At 40.0% G+C, this 19,344-nt stretch overlaps 1 protein-coding gene across 13 annotated transcripts in view; it reads right to left on the bottom strand.

The window, feature by feature from the left end:
- The window catches only part of ANKS1B (ankyrin repeat and sterile alpha motif domain containing 1B), a 1,183,808-nt gene that overhangs the window by 66,749 nt on the left and 1,097,715 nt on the right, over positions 1-19,344 (bottom strand). For all 13 annotated transcript variants that reach the window (XM_007165834.3, XM_028166489.2, XM_057556581.1 and 10 more), the window contains one exon: positions 17,638-17,817. In XM_007165834.3, the coding sequence (XP_007165896.2) occupies positions 17,638-17,817 (180 nt within the window). The remainder of the gene's footprint in view (positions 1-17,637; positions 17,818-19,344) is intronic.

Below are 19,344 nucleotides of genomic sequence, written 5' to 3'. Positions count from 1 at the left end.
TTTAAATCTAAGTTTTAATTAAACTTTAGAATGTCCTCATGTGTAAAGAAGAAGAAGAATAGCACTTGGCCTACTTATTTCATCAGGTTGTCGTGTGGCTCGTGCTAAGCTTCACGCGAGAGGCAACTTTTTCACATCTATGTTTCTAGGACCTGGAATACAGAAGCCATCAAACGTATTGACTGAGTGAATGGAATCACAGAATGTGTTCAATATTTCTTGGCAAATGGTCAAGCACCATAGGAACATTAATTACTGCTCTTCGTTATCACGTTTAGTTGATCTACTTTGTTGTTGCCACTTGTGCCTTCAGTAAACTACATCACTGCCAACACACTTCTGGCAAAATGCACCAGAGATTAACCCTGCAGACTTCTTGTTAGAGATGGTCTCGTTTTTCCTGATAAAGGCTGAAAAAGCACCGCTGACTTTGTTGAAGAGAGAGGCACACCTATATGCTAAAGAGCTGCTTGTACGAGACTGGAAACAATTCTGTAAAAGGATGGTAAACACCCTTTGCAATTTCATTTGCTTATTAATTTTCTCTCAGTTCCTTTTCCTCATACATTGTGAAGGTTAATTTAGTTGATCTGAACTTGAATTACCATGAAATCCAAATAAATGGGGGTTAAGTAAAAGTATAGCAATCTTAGAACTGAGATATCAATAATTTAATGTTTATTTCTTTGGTGATGAAGTCAGCACACTTTTAGAGGTACACAATTTTATCTGGAGTTCAGACCTCTCTCCTGACTCTGGAAATGTTTTCTTAAAATGCAACACACATATTGCTATTGTTACCATTACGTATCTCGGGTTACCACGAATACAGTTCAGAAAATACAACACATTTGCATTCAAATCTAATAACAAACTAAAAAGCATATTACCTATATCCAAAGTCTTTCTCCTAAAGGTTGACTTCTTTTTTGCTCAGTTGGTAGCAACCCAGTAATTTACAATAAATTCTCTCTCCTTCGCTGTCTGTTTTCCCTTCTTTACTGGAACATTGCCTGTAAGTACTGAAACATCTTCCATTAAAAGCAAACAAGCCCCTTTCCTTGACCCAACATTCTGCCTGAGCTCCTGCTCCAATTCCTGTTCTTTAAGAAGCAAATCCCCCCAAGAAGTATCTATATGGTCTCTGCTTCCCCTTCTCCTGTCCTCACCTGAGCCTACTCTGCCGAAACTGCTTTTTTCATTTTGTCAAATCCAACTGTTCATTTTCCTTGACCTTCTGACACTTGATCACTCCTTCCTTTTTTAGCCTCCTTTGCTGGTTCCTATCATCCTCTGGTCCCTAGAGCATCAGTCCTCAATCCTTTTTCCTTCTCTGGCTTTACCAGGTGGTCTCATCCTGTCCTGACTCCCAAATTTATGTCTCCAGCCCAGATCTCTCCTCTGAACTCCAGATTCAGACATCCAGCTGCCTTCTTAACACCTCTCTTAATCTTGATGATTAAGAGGTATCTTAACCTTAAATGCCCCAAAGCAAGCTCCGGATCACCTCACCTTCCCTATAAGCTTTCTTATCTCACCAAATGGCAACCCTCTTCTTCCAGTTGGGGTTGTCCTCTTGCTCACATTTCACATTCATTCCAGCAGCAAATCCTACTGAATCTACTTCTAAAATCTTCTCACCCTCCTATCACTACCTGGTCCAAGTCACTACCTTTTCTCATTTGGATTCTTCCATTAGGTTTCCAAACTCATTGCTCTCATCCTTGCCCCCTTAGTGTTTACTCTCAACACAACAGCCCAAAGGATCCACTTAAAATGAAAGCCAGATCATGCTGTTCTGCTCCATTAACTCAGAAGAAAATTCAGAGTCCTAATAATGGCCTGCAAGGATCTCCATCCTCTGGCTCCCATGCCCGCCCTTACCTCTCTGCCCTCTTGCTCACTCGGTTCTGGACAGCAAAGCACACTCTTGCTTCAAAGCCTCTGCCCTTGTTTCCCCTTCTGCAGATGCTGCAGGACCAGCTCCCTCACCTCACGTTCTACTCCAGTGTCACCTTCTCAGAGAAGTCTTCCCCCGAAGCCCAGCATATTATATCCAAATTAAGTCTATGCTTTCTACGCTGCAAAGGGATTATTCTTTCAGGCACAAATTGAAAATGGGGAAAAAAGTTTACAGCATCAGAACCTGTCTTCCTGGCACCCTGACATTCATTCAGAGATAACTACTGCTCATCTATTGGGTACAAGGCATGGGTCGCAAAGTGACTTAGAGGTCAGTCCTGCTTTTAGTCAACGTTTATGGAATAGGGATTGCTATGGACATGATCCATTTTCCTTTGTCAGGACCAGTATGTAGTATACTGGGATTCAGAGGCTGATGGTGGGTCTTGGAAGCAGCAAGTGGGCGATAGCTCCACCCACTCAGTAATACCAATTAGGCTCTGAAAACCTTCGGGATTCTGCCGATGTTGTGTAGCTAGTTTAATAAAGAAGCTTGTATGAATAGAGCCCTCTGGTCAGATTCTATCAGAGATGAAATTTTCTGCCTTGTTCTAGCTCTGAAAAAAAAAAAGCTTTTCCTCTGTTTCTCCCTTATGTTTGTCATAATTTTTCACACTTTGGGGTATTCAGAAATTGACCAGAAAGAATCCAACAAGAAATACGAAAGGTTCAGAGTGAAAGCTAAAAGAGTAATGAAGTCCATTTCTTCTCTTGGATGACAGCTCTTCTAAAATAAAACAAAAACAAACTTGAAGAGGGAACAAAACAGCTTCAAAGGCAAAAGAAAAAAGGGCACCCTAACAAAGGAAGCCTTGGTCAGCAGCCAGCAAACTCAGCGCCTCCTTGAGCAGAGACTAAACGAGATGAGATCTGTCAAAGGATGGAGTCAGACAAATTCACGTCAGTCAAGGAACAATGCACCAAACACCGCGTATGCATCTTTTCTTCAGCAGCGACAGCCCTTGCAGCCTTCTCTTCCACGGGCACTAACCAAACCCTGCCTGGAAATCAGAATCAGAACCTTTTGTCTCTCCTGAGTTACCCAGAAGTCGCAGGCCAGCATCTTATTTCTTCTGTCCCACCGTTGTAGATGTGGGAAGCATCCTCCTCCTCTCTTCACGGGTGAGTCTTGCAATGTGTAGACGCTCTCTAACAACCATATGTGATTCTTCTCTTCAACTACGCTGTGACCGTCACAAGTTCAGGGTTTCTTACCACTGACCCTTTCTGTAAAAGGTTTCTCATCAACTATTTTATTTGCAGGAAATGCTGGGCTAAAAAACTCCTGCTCCCCATCATTTCTTCACTTTTCTGATGAGCAGTCTTCTCAAACCTTCATGATTGTGACCTTGACCCCGTATCAGGGAAATTCTTGGACAGATTGGTAATCACCTGCTGGAAGTGAAAAGCCAGGCCAATAGCTGTTTTTCCATGTGTGACCCATTATTGCTGGCGTCGGAATGAATCAATCTAGCAAAAGTGGGAGGAAGTAAACACTACATTCGGTCTCATCATAAGTACGCTGACATGATACAAATTCTGATATTACTTGCTGCCTGCCCAAAGTTACAGCTTTCTCTCACTCACTTCCTCCCTGCTTCGCTCCTCCCTCTCTCCTTCCCTCCCCCCTCCTCCCTCCTTTTCTCCACCCCCCACCATCTTTCTTCCCTCTTTCCCTGTAAACTCTGATTCTGCTACTGACAGCACATAAAGTAAGCTCTCAGCAGCCAAAACAGGAGAGAACTATAGCTATGTGACCTGTTATTCATTTGTAGAGATAATACATGACCTGCATTCCCTAATATGACAGTTGTAGCCCTAAATGACATTACACAATTATTTATGAAATCTCTTCACAGGAAAAGAAAAAACAGAGCAGAGGGAAAAAAATGGAACACTGTCTACAATCCAGATCTTACTGTTCAGCTCCCCAGGTTCCCTGGATGTTGCAGGGAATTTAAGTCAATTGGGATCACACTGTTTCTTGCAATATGGGCTATTTTACTTGTTCCCCCTCAAAGTTTGGATGCCACCACTCTTGATACAAACATTTTTTCAGGGCCATTAGCAGAAATATTAATCACTCATTCAGAACTGCAGCGATCAGCTTTTTTATCATAACATGAACTGCTGCAAAGAAATTCTATTTTGCAAAGTATTAATTGTTTTTTGCCTGTAACATCTCTTTAAAATATACATTATTTTCCTTTCTTGTAAATCGACGATGTCATTTTTAAAATTTAATCCCATTTATTAACTATATGCTCAACATTGGTTCCTGCCTCTGGTAAAAAAAAAAAAGAGGTATTGGACAGGCCATTCATTCAATGATGTTTACTGAGACCGCACTATTTCCTCATTTTTTCCTTGTGGAATGTATGGGAAAACAAGGTCTGGTTGATTTAATCCTCTTGCATGATGCCAACCTAAGAGGTCTCTGGTAGAAGGCTACACAGGTTTTTCCTCAGTTCTGCCTTGCTCAGCACTGAAATCAATACATTGGAGGAATTACTTGAAAGGCACACTTTTTTGAGGTGCACTTTTAAAATCAGCATATTACATAGTTGGGAAGGATCACCGATACACTGAGCATTGACCAAGTTCTAAAACGGCATTGACATAACAGGATTACTGGACAAACAACTTGATAAAACTGTCTGAGCTGGAAAGGAATAATATAAATGTAAAATCCTGCATTAAGGTAAAATACACACACACACACACACACACACACACACACACAGCACTGCTCATGGCCATTGATAAAGGCTGGGACATTTCCATAAAGAAAAGCTCAGTAAGAATTAACCATATCTCAATGTTGTTAAGCATGAACATCAACAAAGCAGACATGCCCAGAGCTGGGGAATCCGGATGCTGTGTAGCCTGAGTCCCACTTACCAGAACGACACTGGCAAGATGTGGATGTGGTTAATATAGTGGAGGGAAGACATCAAATTGTCTTTAGTCTTAAAGAACTATTCTCAGCAAGAGGGAGTAGATTTATTCTTCGTGTTTTCAGAAGATAGCATTAACTAACTACATGGGAGCTTTAAGGAGGCTCCTTTCAAGTCCATATAAGGCAAGAGTTCTACTAATTAGAACTTTTCCGATGATGATGGGGCTGGCTGCCTCACAAAGTGGGGGCTGCCTTACAGGGACAAGTTCAGGAATAAACTTGTGGCTGTTTATTAAGGATGTATTAGAAGGGGTGCTGCATCAAGACACATTTTCTGGCCCCCTCCCACCCTAAAGTTCTCTGCTTTTCGTTAACAGAGGCACAAAAGAATCCTCTAGCCATAAATGCACGTAGATATTGCAAGTTACTATAAATTTTTGTGATACTACATTCAAGCCTCAAAGTAGAGACCGATACAGAAAGGGCGGGGGGTCACATCATTTCACAACTGGTTATGTGAAGCAATTGTTTGCTACCCCTGATTTGTAAAGAATGAAAAGTTGGATGTCAAGAGCAAAGGATCTTCTTTAAATACAACGTTTATCCACACCACCTTAGAGGTTCAATTCTCTACTAACTTTGCATTTACATAAAGTATTAGATATTAGTAACAGAATTTGTCAAAGGACTAAAAAAAATTGCACTGAAGCCTTTTGGGGTTCTAGAATTTTTAGAATGTGTCATGTCTGCTGGTATAGACACAACCCGGGTGTTCATCATCACAGTGGTTAAAGCACAGGCTCTGAAGCTAGACAGCCTGGGTTCAAATCCTGGCTCTGCTTCTTACAATCTCTGTGGCCTTGGGTCAACAACACAGTCTCCAAGCCTCAGTTTCCTCATTATAAAGTTGTATTAATCAGTGCTGGCTCTGACGATGATGACGATGAACCAACTACCAGATCTAAGCTTGGCAGGTGATATGCTACTATTCCAGGTAGTTTGTTTCTCTAAAAGATTTGAGACCATCCCAGTTTGTGTCTAAGCTGGAGTCCTGGAAACCTGTGGTTTTGTGGTACCTAATACCTGTGTAAAGTAATCTGGTCAACAAGTATTTATGGAATGCTTATTACAGGGAATTAAAAAATACGGAAGAGTCAGGCCTCACCCCTATGTAGCACTCATACACTTTACTATAAGAGAAGTAAAATAAAATTTAATATACAATAAAATGACATATTTTTAATATATGTTAACTCATAAAGTATTTAAAAGTACTTAAGTATGGATATCATCCATAAATCCTCTCCAAAGAGCTCCAATGCTAACTAGGTTATAACACAGATAGGAACCTCCTGTACAGTGTTTGCAATCCTAAGAACTATTGTTTCCATATCTGTGGAAAGGTATTAGTTTGGGGCTTACCAGCTGGAAAATAGAAATAGTTTTGTAGAACACAGCTAAATATTATGAGCTTTACTTTAAAATGCATTTATTCCCAGTTGCAGTTGAAAAAGCATAGTGTAGAAGGAAGCTAGAGTTATCTCAAAATAATAATAATTTCTAAAAACACCCAAATGTAGAGCTGTATACTTTGTAAACTACTGTGACAACTACTACTTTACCTGTGCCTCACAACAGTGATGTGAGGGGGCCTTAATCTCACTTGAGGAAGAGAAAACTAAGGCTCTGAGTAGCTAAGAGGCTTGTTCAAGATTACAGAGGTATCAGATATCAGAGACAGAATTTTTAACTCTGACCTCATTACTTCAAATCTGGTATTTTAAAAAAGCTCATCAAATCAAGTATGCAAAAATGAAATGAATACCCATGTAATATAACAATTGTCCATCAGATATTCTTGGAATTCGGACATCAGAATGGGTTTATTCAGGTGCCCACCACTGCTATTTCTGTCTGCCCAGAGACTATGGCCACTTCTGCTCATGAAAGCCTGTCCAGGAGGAGTTCCTTTGCCATCCCTCAGTTCCCGTGGTTCAGGTGGAGCTAAAACCATCTCCAGGCATGTGACCTATGCCTGGCTAATCACATCTCTCTCTCTCTCTCACACACACACACACACACACACACACACACACACACATATACACACCACACACACATGCTCCTCTCCTGTGTGATTAACTCAGGACACATAAAAGATCCAAACCAGCCTGATCTGAACCAATGGGACTCAATCCTGGGGCTCTTTGGGGAACTCTTGGTAAGATAAGCCCTCTCTCTCACAGGTTCAAGTTTAACAGGAATTGGACTTGAAACTCCCCTCATGTAGAGAAAGCCTGATTGGGAAAAGAGCCAACCCAGAGGACAGCAGAGCTAAGACATGAAGAGCCTGAGACCAAGATGTCATATGAGCACCTGAACCCAGGCTACCAGGACTTTGTAGCAAAAATGACCCAAATATGTGCTCTTTTCTGCTTAAGACATCTTGAGTTGGATTTTTGTTACTTGCATGCACTCAGAAGAGTCCCTACTGATTTACTACTTTAGTCATACACAAACGGAAGTAACTGAGACAGGACCACACAATAAGCCCCATTTCCTCTAGACATTAAACACCTTCCCTTTATTTTCTTTAATACTGGAAAGAGAAAAGGAAGAAGGAGAAGGAGAATAAGAGAATTCTCCTACCCTTGAAAACATATCAAGGTCAGATTATAACAGCCAACACTGACCTGTGGACCCAAGAACAGGACTGAATCTAATAAGAAACATTCCAAAAATTTAACAAGTGGAAAAAGATAGCTTGGTGTGCCTCTTTGCAAACATGCTGCTCAATGTCAGCCAGCCTAAGGCACCACTAAATATCACAAGGTCAGTTCCACTAAAATAGGGTTTTTATATATTGTCCGATTCATTATTTATTCAGTTGAAAATAGGATCCTTTCTGTTCATGTTTTTAAAAAAAATCCGTGGTCTGGTTTTAATTGGAAACATTCTCCTTGGTTAAGTACCAGCACATGATGCGTAGGTGGAGACATCACAGCTTCCCTAGCAAAGAGAGTGGAGGTGTTTAGGTCTGATGGCGTCGGTCAGAACAAACTCCTGGTCATCTAATGTGCCTCACTGATGGACTTGACAGAGAATGAAAGAATTGAGACATGTAAGATGAGTATCAAAATGTAAAAGCGACTCCATCTGAGTGATTCTCCTACTTCTTCCTATTACTTTTTTTTTTTTGACTGTGGTACAGGATAGACGGTAACACTTCAATGTTGCCCATAAGACGATAATCATATTGGAATTTCCAGCACCAAAGTTGTCATGGGGAGAGCATATGTATATATATATATATATACTTAAAAAAAATTTTTTTTTAGTATCTTTATTGGAGTATAATTGCTTTACAATGTTGTGTTAGTTTCTGCTGTATAACAAAGTGAATCAGCTATATGTATACATATATCCCCATATCCCCTCCCTCTTGAGCCTCTCTCCCACCCTCCTTATCCCACCCTTCTAGGTGGTCATAAAGCACCGAGCTGATCTCCGCGTGTGATGCAGCTGCTTCCCACTAGCTATCTGTTTTACATTTGGTAGTGTATATATGTCAATGCTACTCTCTCACTTCGGCCCAGCTTACCCTTCCCCCTCCCCATGTCCTCAAGTCCATTCTCTATGTCTGCGTCTTTATTCCTGTCCTGCCCCTAGGTTCTTCAGAACCATTTTTTTTTAGATTCCATATATATGTGTTAGCATACGGTATTTATTTTTCTCTTACTTACTTCACTCTGTATGACAGACTCTAGGTCCATCCACCTCACTACAAATAACTCAATCGCATTTCTCTTTATGGCTGAGTAATATTCCATTGTATATATGTGCCACTTATCCATTCATCTTTCGATGGACACTTAGATTGCTTCCATGTCCTGGCTATTGTAAATAGAGCTGCAATGAACATTGGGGTACATGACTCTTTCTGAATTATGGTTTTCTCAGGGTATATGCCCAGTAGTGGGATTGCCGGGTCGTATGGTAATTCTATTTTTAGTTCTTTAAGGAACCTCCATACTGTTCTCCATAGTGGCTGTATCAATTTACATTCTCACCAAGAGTGCAAAAGGGTTCCCTTTTCTCCACACCCTCTCCAGCATTTATTGTTTGTAGATTTTTTGATGATGGCCATTCTGACCAGTGTGAGGTGATACTTCATTGTAGTTTTGATTTGCGTTTCTCTAATGATTAGTGATGTTGAGCATCCTTTCATGTGTTTGTTGGCAATCTGCATATCTTCTTTGGAGAAATGTCTATTTAGGTCTTCTGCCCATTTTTAGGTTGGGTTGTTTGTTTTTTTGATATTGAGCTGCATGAGCTGCTTGTAAATTTTGGAGATTAATCCTTTGTCCGTTGCTTTGTTTGCAAATATTTTCTCCCATTCTGAGGGTTGTCTTTTCATCTTGTTTATGGTTTCCTTTGCTGTGCAAAAGCTTTTAAGTTTCACTAGGTCCCATTTGTTTATTTTTGTTTTTATTTCCATTTCTCTAGGAGGTGGGTCAAAAAGGATCTTGCTGTGATTTATGTCATGGAGTGTTCTGCCTATGCTTTCCTCTAAGAGTTTTATAGTGTCTGGCCTTACATTTAGGTCTTTAATTCATTTTGAGTTTATTTTTGTGTAAGGTGTTAGGGAGTGTTATAATTTCATTCTTTTACATGTGGCTGTCCAGTTTTCCCAGCACCACTTATTGAAGAGGCTGTCTTTTCTCCATTGTATATTCTTTCCTCCTTTATCAAAGATAAGGTGACCATAGGTGTGTGGGTTTATCTCTGGGCTTTCTATCCTGTTCCATTGATCTATATTTCTGTTTTCATGCCAGTACCATACTGTCTTGATTACTGTAGCTTTGTAGTATAGGGAGAGCATATATTTTGAGAAAAGGCAGTTAACTGTCCACATTAACAAACTAGGTATACAACACATCAGGTTTAAATTCCAAGTACGAAAGCACCGTTTTCCACTTTTGCTTGGCATGATGCCTTTGGGAATAGATGGTTGACGGTCCAGAGTTCCTGGCTTGAAACAGGGCACAGATATCATCAACATCCCAAGTTATCACTGAAGCTGGTGTGTTAGCTTGTCAACTCAACAAGCTGTCACATCAGAAGCTCCTGATGGAAGAGCTTACTGAGTTTATTCTTAACCTTCTTTTTTGGGTTATATATTATCTGTCTGTGCTTAAGTATTAGAAGCTGCTCTTTAGACCTTCATGGAAAAAATTTTTGAAGTCATGGACATGCTGAGCTTTTCTGAGCAGTGGTGAGGTGATGAAAATCTAAATTAAAAATTAGCCAATAACTCAGGGACATTTGAAAAAAATCTAATGTAACTCAGTAATAAAACTTGTTTAGTGGGGGAAAAATCACTTTGTAAAATGCTGTTCTTTTCAACACAGTTGTACCATTTTTTGAAGGCTGATTCTGTAAATTCCACAACATGAGAGCAGTGGGTAGAATTTCTAGGAACACCAGGCTTTCTTTCCCAAGAAAATACAGAAGAATAAATTACTCCCTTCTTTCTCAGAGGCTGGCTCAGTGTTTGCCTCATGGATTTTTGGGGCTATCCATGCTTTCTAGTTAACAATTTTGTGTACTTTGTATTTCAAACAAGTTTTAAAGTTCATTTAAGTCAAAAACAATCCTTTCTGGGCTTCCCTGGTGGCGCAGTGGTTGGGAATCTGCCTGCCAATGCAGGGGACACGGGTTCGAGCCCTGGTCTGGGAAGATCCCACATGCAGCGGAGCAACTGGGCCCGTGAGCCACAATTACTGAGCCTGCGCGTCTGGAGCCTGTGCTCCGCAACAAGAGAGGCCACGACAGTGAGAGGCCCGCGGACCGTGATGAAGAGTGGCCCCCACTCACCGCAACTAGAGAAAGCCCTCGCACAGGAACGAAGACCCAACACAGCCATAAATAAATAAATAAACCCAAAAGTTAAAAAAACAAAACAAAACAAAACAAAAAAACAATCCTTTCTTTCTCACTTAATGTTTTCCCTTACCATGTTACGATAATAACGTGTTATTACTGTAAGATATCCTTTGCTACATACTTTTGTATGCTGAATTTGCAGAGAACTCTTCCACCTCTCCTCTGCTTTCCCTGGCTTTGTGATCATCTTACAGATCCCTTTTCCATCATGAGAGATGCTCCTTGGCAGCCTTCATATTTATACGATTAAAATAATAAGGAGGAAAATTCCAATGCCATTCTCAATATACATTCTAAGCATGGAAATAATACTGGAACAAAAGGATCATCTTTATAGAATGCTACAACCATCTGAGCACTTACCTCTCTAATGTCTTTGGCATTAACTGGCCCTACAATGAATCAGGGACCTTTGAATTAGGGACTGATAGATGATATATCTGAATTGATAGTCATATCATCTATCTATCTATATATACATTGTGATTTACAGTTTAGAATATACTTAAACATAAATTATCTGACACACGCAAGCCTGCGAGGCAGTCTTTATCCATGTTTTAAAGACAAGGAAACCGAAGTTCAGAGAAGTCGCATGACTTGGTACAGGCCAAACAGCCTGAAAGAAACCAAATCAAAACTCCAACTGAAGATGCTGCTAAGGAAACAGCACCCACTAATTGGAGAAACCCTCACAGGCAAGAACTTCTCTGTATATGCAGTAAACCCCACAGCTACCTACAAAGCTTTTCACGAACATGGGAGGAGGGCAGAGTTCTACCAAATGTGCAGGAAGGGTTTCCACTAAGAGGATCAACAAATAAACACTGTAGAAACTCAGAAATGGATTAAAGACCTAAATGTAAGGCCAGATACTATAAAACTCCTAGAGGAAAACATAGGCAGAACACTCATTGACATAAATCACAGCAATATCTTTTTAGATCCATCTCCTAGAGGAATGGAAATAAAAATAAACAAATGAGACCTAATTAAACTTAAAAGCTTTTGCACAGCAAAGAAAACCATAAACAAAACGAAAAGACAACCTACAGAATGGGAGAAAATATTTACAAATGATGCAACCAACAAGGGATCAGTTTCCAAAATATACAAACAGCTCACATAGCTCAATATCAAAAAAAACAAACAATCCAATCAAAAAATGAGCAGAAGACCTAGATAGACATTTCTCCAAAGAAGACATACAGATGGCCAATGGGCACATGAAAAAATGTTCAACAGTGCTAATTATTAGAGAAATGCAAATCAAAACTACAATGAGGGATGACTTCACTCCGGTCAGAATGACCATCATCAAAAAGTCTACAAATAATCTTTTTTGATCTATCTCCTAGAGTAATGAAAATAAAAACAAAAATAAACAAATGAGGCCTAATTAAACTTAAAAGCTTTTGCACAGCAAAGGAAACCATAAACAAAACGAAAAGACAACCCTCAGAATGGGAGAAAATATTTGCAAATGAAGCAACCAACAAGGGATTATCTCCAAAATATACAAACAGCTCATGAAGCTTAATATCAAAAAAACAAATAACCCAATCAAAAAATGGACAAAAAATTTAAATAGACATTTCTCCAAAGAAGTCACACAGATAGCCAAAAAGCACATGAAAAGATGCTTCAACATCACTAATTATTAGAGAAATGCAAATCAGAACTACAATGAGGTACCACCTCACATCGGTCAGAATGGCCATCATCAAAAAATCTACACACAATAAATGCTGGAGAGGGTGTGGAGGAAAGGGAACCCTCCTACACTGTTGGTGGGAATGGAAATTGGTAGGGCCACTATGGAGAACAGTATGGAGGTTCCTTAAAAAACTAAAAACAGAACTACCATATGACCCAGCAATCCCACTCCTAGGCATATATCTGGAGAAAACCATAATGCAAAAAGATACATGCACCCCTATGTTCACAGCAGCACTATTCACAATAGCCAAGACATGAATGCAACCTAAATGTCCATTGACAGATGAATGGATAAAGAAGATGTGGTTATATATATACAATGGAATATTACTCAACCATAAAAAGGAATGAAATAATGCCATTTGCAGCAACATGGATGGACCTAGAGATTACCCTACTAAGTGAAATAAGCCAGACAGAGAAAGACAAATATCATATGATAGCACTTATATGTGGAATATAAACAAAAGAGATATCAATGAACTTATTTTCCAAACAGAAACAGACTCATAGTATACCTGAAACTAACATGATATTGTAAATCGACTATACTTCAATAAAATAAAATTTTTTAAATTAAGTATTTTTTAAAAAAAGGGTTCTATGGTGAGAACCATGAGCTGATTCAGTAAGTTTCCACTAAACTACTAGCAATTTTATCCTCATTCTGCCCACTGTTCCTATGAATGTATAATCTGTTAGAACATATGGGAAATTAGTATGTATTGAACTGTTACTAAGATATTCTATATCATTTTAAAATAGAAGTAGCCCACTGGGCATCAGGGGCCATAGAACAGGACATGGTCAGGCAGACAGCTTGAGTCCTGGCTCTGCCATGTAGCAGCTGCAAGGCAAAGCACTCACCCAGCTGGGTTCCTGGAGTATAGAAGGGGCTGCTGTGAGGTTTAAATAAGATACCGCGTGTGGAATTTCAGACATGGATGGGGCCATGGCAGGGCTTCTATGTGGCCCAGTTTCCATTTCTCTTCCTCTAACAGTATCAAAAGAACGACCATTTGTAGAACTAATATAATATGTAAAGTGCTTTCAAATAAAGAAGTAATTGATCTAGTCATACTTATTAAGTAATTCTGTTTGGATCAAGATATATTAGACTTTCAACTGAATCAACTTTTTAGTGATTTAGAAGCAATTTAGACAAAGCCTTTCTAGTGCCTGACATATTGCCCCAGGCAAGTTCTGATTTGGTTTCTTTCTGGCTGTGCTACCCGGACCAAGTCACATAATTTCTGTTTCCCAGTCTTTGAAATGTGGATAATGTCTGTTTCTAAGGTTTGTACGCATCAGGTAAGGTAATTGCCTCAGGCAATATTGATATTTCTAATTAGATGAGAGCATTCAAAACACAAGAACTTCCATAGTGTGGGTTTTCTCTTACTGTTTAGGAGTCTTTTTTATTTTGTGAAAATAGAAGTATTATTTCACTTTTCCATAAGTATTTGGTTATAAATAAATGGTTATAAGTTTCACTTTGGGAAACTCCTTTTCCTTTTTTCATAACTTTGGAGAATGTGGTCCCTAAACTTTATTAATTCCATTACTCTCATTTATTATTCATTTTAAGAATGTTTTGACTTCTCCTAAATATCACTCAAGAAAATTTCTAAATATTGCAATTAGGTCCTAAATACTGGAAATATTTTTCCTCCTTCTGTTATTATTTTTCATATTTTCACTTACTATCTCATCTCCACAGAACTTGGTCTTAAAAGCTGATCTGCCATGTGCTACACACACATAAATAGTTGTGTAGGATACTTTGTTTGTGCTAAAATGAGATGACAGATGTGACAGTACTTTGGAAATTTAAAAGCAAGCTCTATACGCATTAAGGTATTATTATACAAATGTGAATGAGACATTTATTTATTAGGGATATGGAAATAGGGGAGCCTTTTAGAACTTCTGAGCTGAGTCCAATTTAGAATTATAGGCTAGAAAGCTATGTTTTCAGCATGATAGGCAATCCATTGTTTAGATGTGTTTACATCATTACATTTCATGGTTTCAAAAATCCTATTAGTACTGAACTTGATTTTGTTTCTCACATATTTACTTAAGACAATTTGATGCCACAATATTGCTTACATCAGAATAAAAGCAAACAACAGCCGTACTATTTAAAATCCTCTGGATTCCAAGGCAAGTATTTTAAACATTGGTTTGAGTTGAAAACAAGTAATCAAACACTGTGTTACCTTTTAAAAAAATATTTGCTAACGAACAAATTTAATAGGTGGAATGGACATTAACTTTATCTCAATTTAACTTTCAGTATTGGTTTTTCAAGTTAAAGCACTTCCACACATCTGCTGGGCAAAAGCTATGCTCCTATGAATTAACTGCAGCCACCAAGAGCTTAAGGTTCCTGGCCTACGGCTAGAATTCCAAACCACTCTTCTGGGGGCTCAGGTAAACTTGAAGCACTAGAGGGGTTTCTGAGAATAAGGATTTGTCCAGGTGATTTTCTTTTAATTGTGTTTTCCTTTCTTTTAGTAAGTAAGTAAGAAAGCCTGAAGGTGGACTTCTGCCTTGTAGTGGGAAACAGACTGGTTAGGCATGCATTAACCAACCTCAAGTAAGCCCCTTGGGAGAAACCCCTTGGGAAGGAACCTCAGGGACTGAGCTCCTGGTTGGAAGGAGGTGTAACTAGCTGCTTGCTTACAGGAATTTTAATTGCTAAAATTGCTAATTCAAGTCCTTAGGAAGAAGACTTGAATTCAGCTTTACTGGCTAAGGGCAAAACTTTGGGGAAGATGTGGTCTAGAGACAGTTTGATGGGTTCTAAAAAAAAAAAAAAGCAAACGGATTTCAAAAATTATTACAGCAAATGACCAGAAACAGAAGAATAAGAAAAAACATCAATTGGGTGGCTGAGTGGTGAAAAAGTCACATAAATAAAACTGTTCAACAACAAAATTACCGAGTATTTCATATTTTGACAGGTTAAAGTTTTGAAATGGCGCTATTTTTTAGAAGGTACCCATTCATTTCTCCACGATTTTTGGCATTTCTAGACTGGGAAAGAGTCTCAAGACAAATAAAAAACTGCAATTAACACAGCCTAAAGAGCTGCAATCCCAGAATCCTTTTTTCTTATCGATTGGATTCCTGTAGTGCCATCTCCTATTTATTCTGCAGCAAAAGTGCTGTATTGAGCAGTGGGATTTTAGAAAGCTTCTAATAAGCTCCTGGCTGCTGATGGAGGCCTAGGTGTCCGTCAGTCATCCGATCATTGTGAGCAGTACACGGGAGGGAAATAAGCACATTCACACAGACCTTCCATAGCTCCCAACTCACCCACTGCTTACCTCACTTCTCTTTGTGCATTTTGGCCTTTCTCACCTGGCCAGATAAAAGTTCATTCAATTTTCTCAAGGGCAAGACAATTCCAGAAAGGGATGCATTCTGATTGGAATGACAAGAAAAAGATCTAGGCTCTTCAGACGGTAATACTGCCCCTAGGTTGTGAATCTCACAAAGACCATAAGGGAGCAATTGCTAGATTACCTCTGAGTGTGCATACTCAGGCAAAAGCGTAATTAATTTCCTCTCTGAAAAAAACTGCACTCTGTGGAGAACGTGCATAAATTACATGAGCAGTTCAGACAGGTGATTCTGTTGCTGAATTTGGCACAGTCAATAACAGCTAATGCTTGTTAATGGATGATCCGCCCTTATCCAGGGAAGAAAAGGGTCCAGGAAAGACCCAGTTTGCATTAATACATAAACACTACATGGTTCAAGGTTAAAACAAACCATGTCTCTGAAATGCTGTCATTAGAGAAATTTAACCACATATGTGATCCACAGATACTAACAAATAGCAGGAAATGTATGAACATCTTGGGGAAAAAAGCTTTTAGATTCTTTATTTAAAAAAAATCAGTGAAAACAGTAATAAGGATTAAAAGACAATACTTAGCAAGAGAGAGAGGGAAAATTATTCTTTTCTTGTCTCTCCCACATTTTCCACCTCCCTTCAATAAAAGATTCTCCATAATCCCAACACTGCTATTCTCCGCACAAAGAACCCTGAGAACGATTCGATATTGAGCAAGTTGAAAGGAGACACAATATCTCAGACCCCTTCTCTCCAGAGCATATGCAGGCAGAATAGCCATGGCTTCCAGAACATTCTCTTCACATTTTTCTTTCGTGAGTGGCAGCACTGAATGTTTACCAAAGGCTTTAAAAAAACAGAATCTCACCAAACAGCTGAGAAAAATATTTAACAACCAAGGCAACGCAATTGCAGTCAAATTTTCACCTCAAGATTCTCATCTTAGGTGTGGGAGGGAGAGAAGCCTCTCAACGCTCAGTCTGAACCTAGAATGAGGATGAAAAGGGTTGATTCTGCCAACAGCTGTCAACAAATCCACAGCTGTGAGCCTCGGGGTGACACCGCAGAGCTAGCTGCCCATCTGAATGTGCTTTAGGAACAGCACCACTATTTGGTTATGGCTGACTTGAGTTCCTGAGCAGCAACCTGCGGACACGTGAAACACGGACATCCATACCCAAAACATGGAAAGGTCTGAACACGACAGACCTCTCTCTTCAGTTATTTGTGTCAGGCAGCGGCATCATTTTCAACCACTCAAGGTGACAGCATGAGATGGATGCAACTAGTCCCCATTGCACAATTCTAAACAAATGTGTAAACTTGGGAGAAAATGAACCACATTTCTCGGAGTTAATACTCCCCCACCCCCAACTTTTGCCCTGTCATCCGACCAATTTACATTCTATAATCTAGACTTTTATGATTTATTTTTTCATTATGATTTGATTCTTACACAGTATTATTCCCTTTAGGGCAAAGACTTTCTGGGTGCAAAGAGATCAGACATAATTTCTTCAGTAAAGAAATGGATAACAAGGATCTGTGTATACATTCCATTCCCAGAACGGTCCATTTCATTCTAGTTCAACTGAGCAGAGAACGAAAGTCATGGCGTAAAATGGTAAAATTCCAGTTACGTTGTGCACAATAGGCACCCATTGTAAGCAACTGTTCAAAACTGGAATGCATTACTTGATATGGGTGAAAGACAAAAACATCACAGAGGCTTGGAACACCTTACCTGGGCCATCTGCCTCTCCAGTTTTGATCGGGGAATATCATCAAAGTAGTTTTCATTTCTTCTCCTCCTTGCATCGCCCTGCATGATAATGTGAGGAACGTCTAGGGAGCCGCCAGTGGTGTAAGTGCTTTGGCTAAGTGATGGAGACAACTGAGGAGGAGTGTGATTACCACTGGGTTCCTGAATGGAAATACATCACGAAATAAATACCATGCTCTTGTGGCTGACCTCTGGTTTCAAAACTGTGAAACACTGACAAGACACACTGCGGGGGTGGGGAGTCATTTCTGAATCAACTGCCAAGGAATCGATGACATTCCACCATTTTATTAATGGCACAATCAATACCTCCCCACTAAGCATTTCAGGTTGAAGGTTTACAATATCAAGAATCAGGCTCTGTTTTCTTGAGCCAGCACCATGGATGATCCCAGGAGAGAGGCACACATATGTTGGGCACCCCTGACACTATCACTTGTGTTTACAAGGGAAGGAACTGTGTCTCTACGTGGACAGAGGGGCCTCACCATGGTAGATGCCATGACAAGAAAGCTAAAGTGGGACCTCATGGGTGTTGATCCTCCATCAAAGAGTAGCCTGGCAATGCTTGCCAGGAAGAGGACACAGTATGGAAATGGCATGTCACACGCACAGACGGCAGAGCAATGCACGTAATGACAGAGGATGGGCTTCAATGGCAAAGAGAACTGGGGGAAACTGGTCAAGAAGTAAGATAAAGGGGGGAAGACAGCTGGGCTCTGATGTTTGCAAGTAAGTGGAGGATTGGATCGTGCCGATTCTCCAGGCTACTTCTCCCCAAGATGTTCTGGACCTCCTTTGATGGATTAAGGTCCTACACTTTTTCTTGGGAACCTCTGTCTTTGATTTATCTGTTGCTTCCCTAGACCTCTTCCAGAGAGCCAGAGGGAGAGGTTCAGCAGAGGAAGGAAAGACAGTAGGGTAAGTAGCAGGGAATTACTCCTCGAAAGGGTCATTTTAGGATGGTCACACTGATGGTGCCTGTATCTTTCTCCTCTTTTGTGCAGTGAAACGAAGGCAAAACAATAATCCCTTCCTAGCCTCATTTTCCCCCAATTTATTTGAGGCTCTTCTTACTGAGGGAGAACTAGGTCCTCTTCTACCTTCACTACTCCTTAAGCCCTCACTAGCCTCCAAATATCCCAGTGTATTCCAACTGCCCCAATCGTCAGTTTTCCTCATGGCCCTCCTGGAGCCAATTCTCTTGCATTTCCTGAAGGCTTTGTGTATTTTCTTCTCCTTTAAAACTGAACCAGCCTTAAAATCTTAACAGCTCCTCTCCTGCTCGATCCTCTGTGATGCTGACAGTAGTTACTGTTTGCTGAAGTCCACTGATAAGAGGCATTCGACTGCATTTCATCGCTGGCAGTGACGTCTAAGTGCTACTTTTGTGTTCGTTTATTATCACTACCCTTTCTGACACCTGCAGAAAAGGAATCAGAAGCAAGCAAGTGCAGGACTCAATAAAGAGAACAGAGTTGGAACTCTCCAACTGGTCATGGCGATCCTGCCTTTATGGTAAATTTTTGAAACGTTTCTACAGGCCTCATGAACACCAGGGACCACTGGCTACTCCTCCCGCTGCCATTCTTCCTGGTAATCTTCTCTCTCTCTGTCTCCTTCCCTCTGCTCTTTCTTGCCTTCTTTCCTCTTCCACTTTATTTCTCT

The sequence above is a fragment of the Balaenoptera acutorostrata genome, chromosome 11 (assembly GCF_949987535.1).
Source record: "Balaenoptera acutorostrata chromosome 11, mBalAcu1.1, whole genome shotgun sequence".
In the NCBI taxonomy this organism is placed as follows: Eukaryota; Metazoa; Chordata; class Mammalia; order Artiodactyla; family Balaenopteridae; genus Balaenoptera; species Balaenoptera acutorostrata.
The sequence above is the reverse complement of the archived record's forward strand: the minus strand, read 5'-3'. Positions and strand labels throughout refer to the sequence as shown.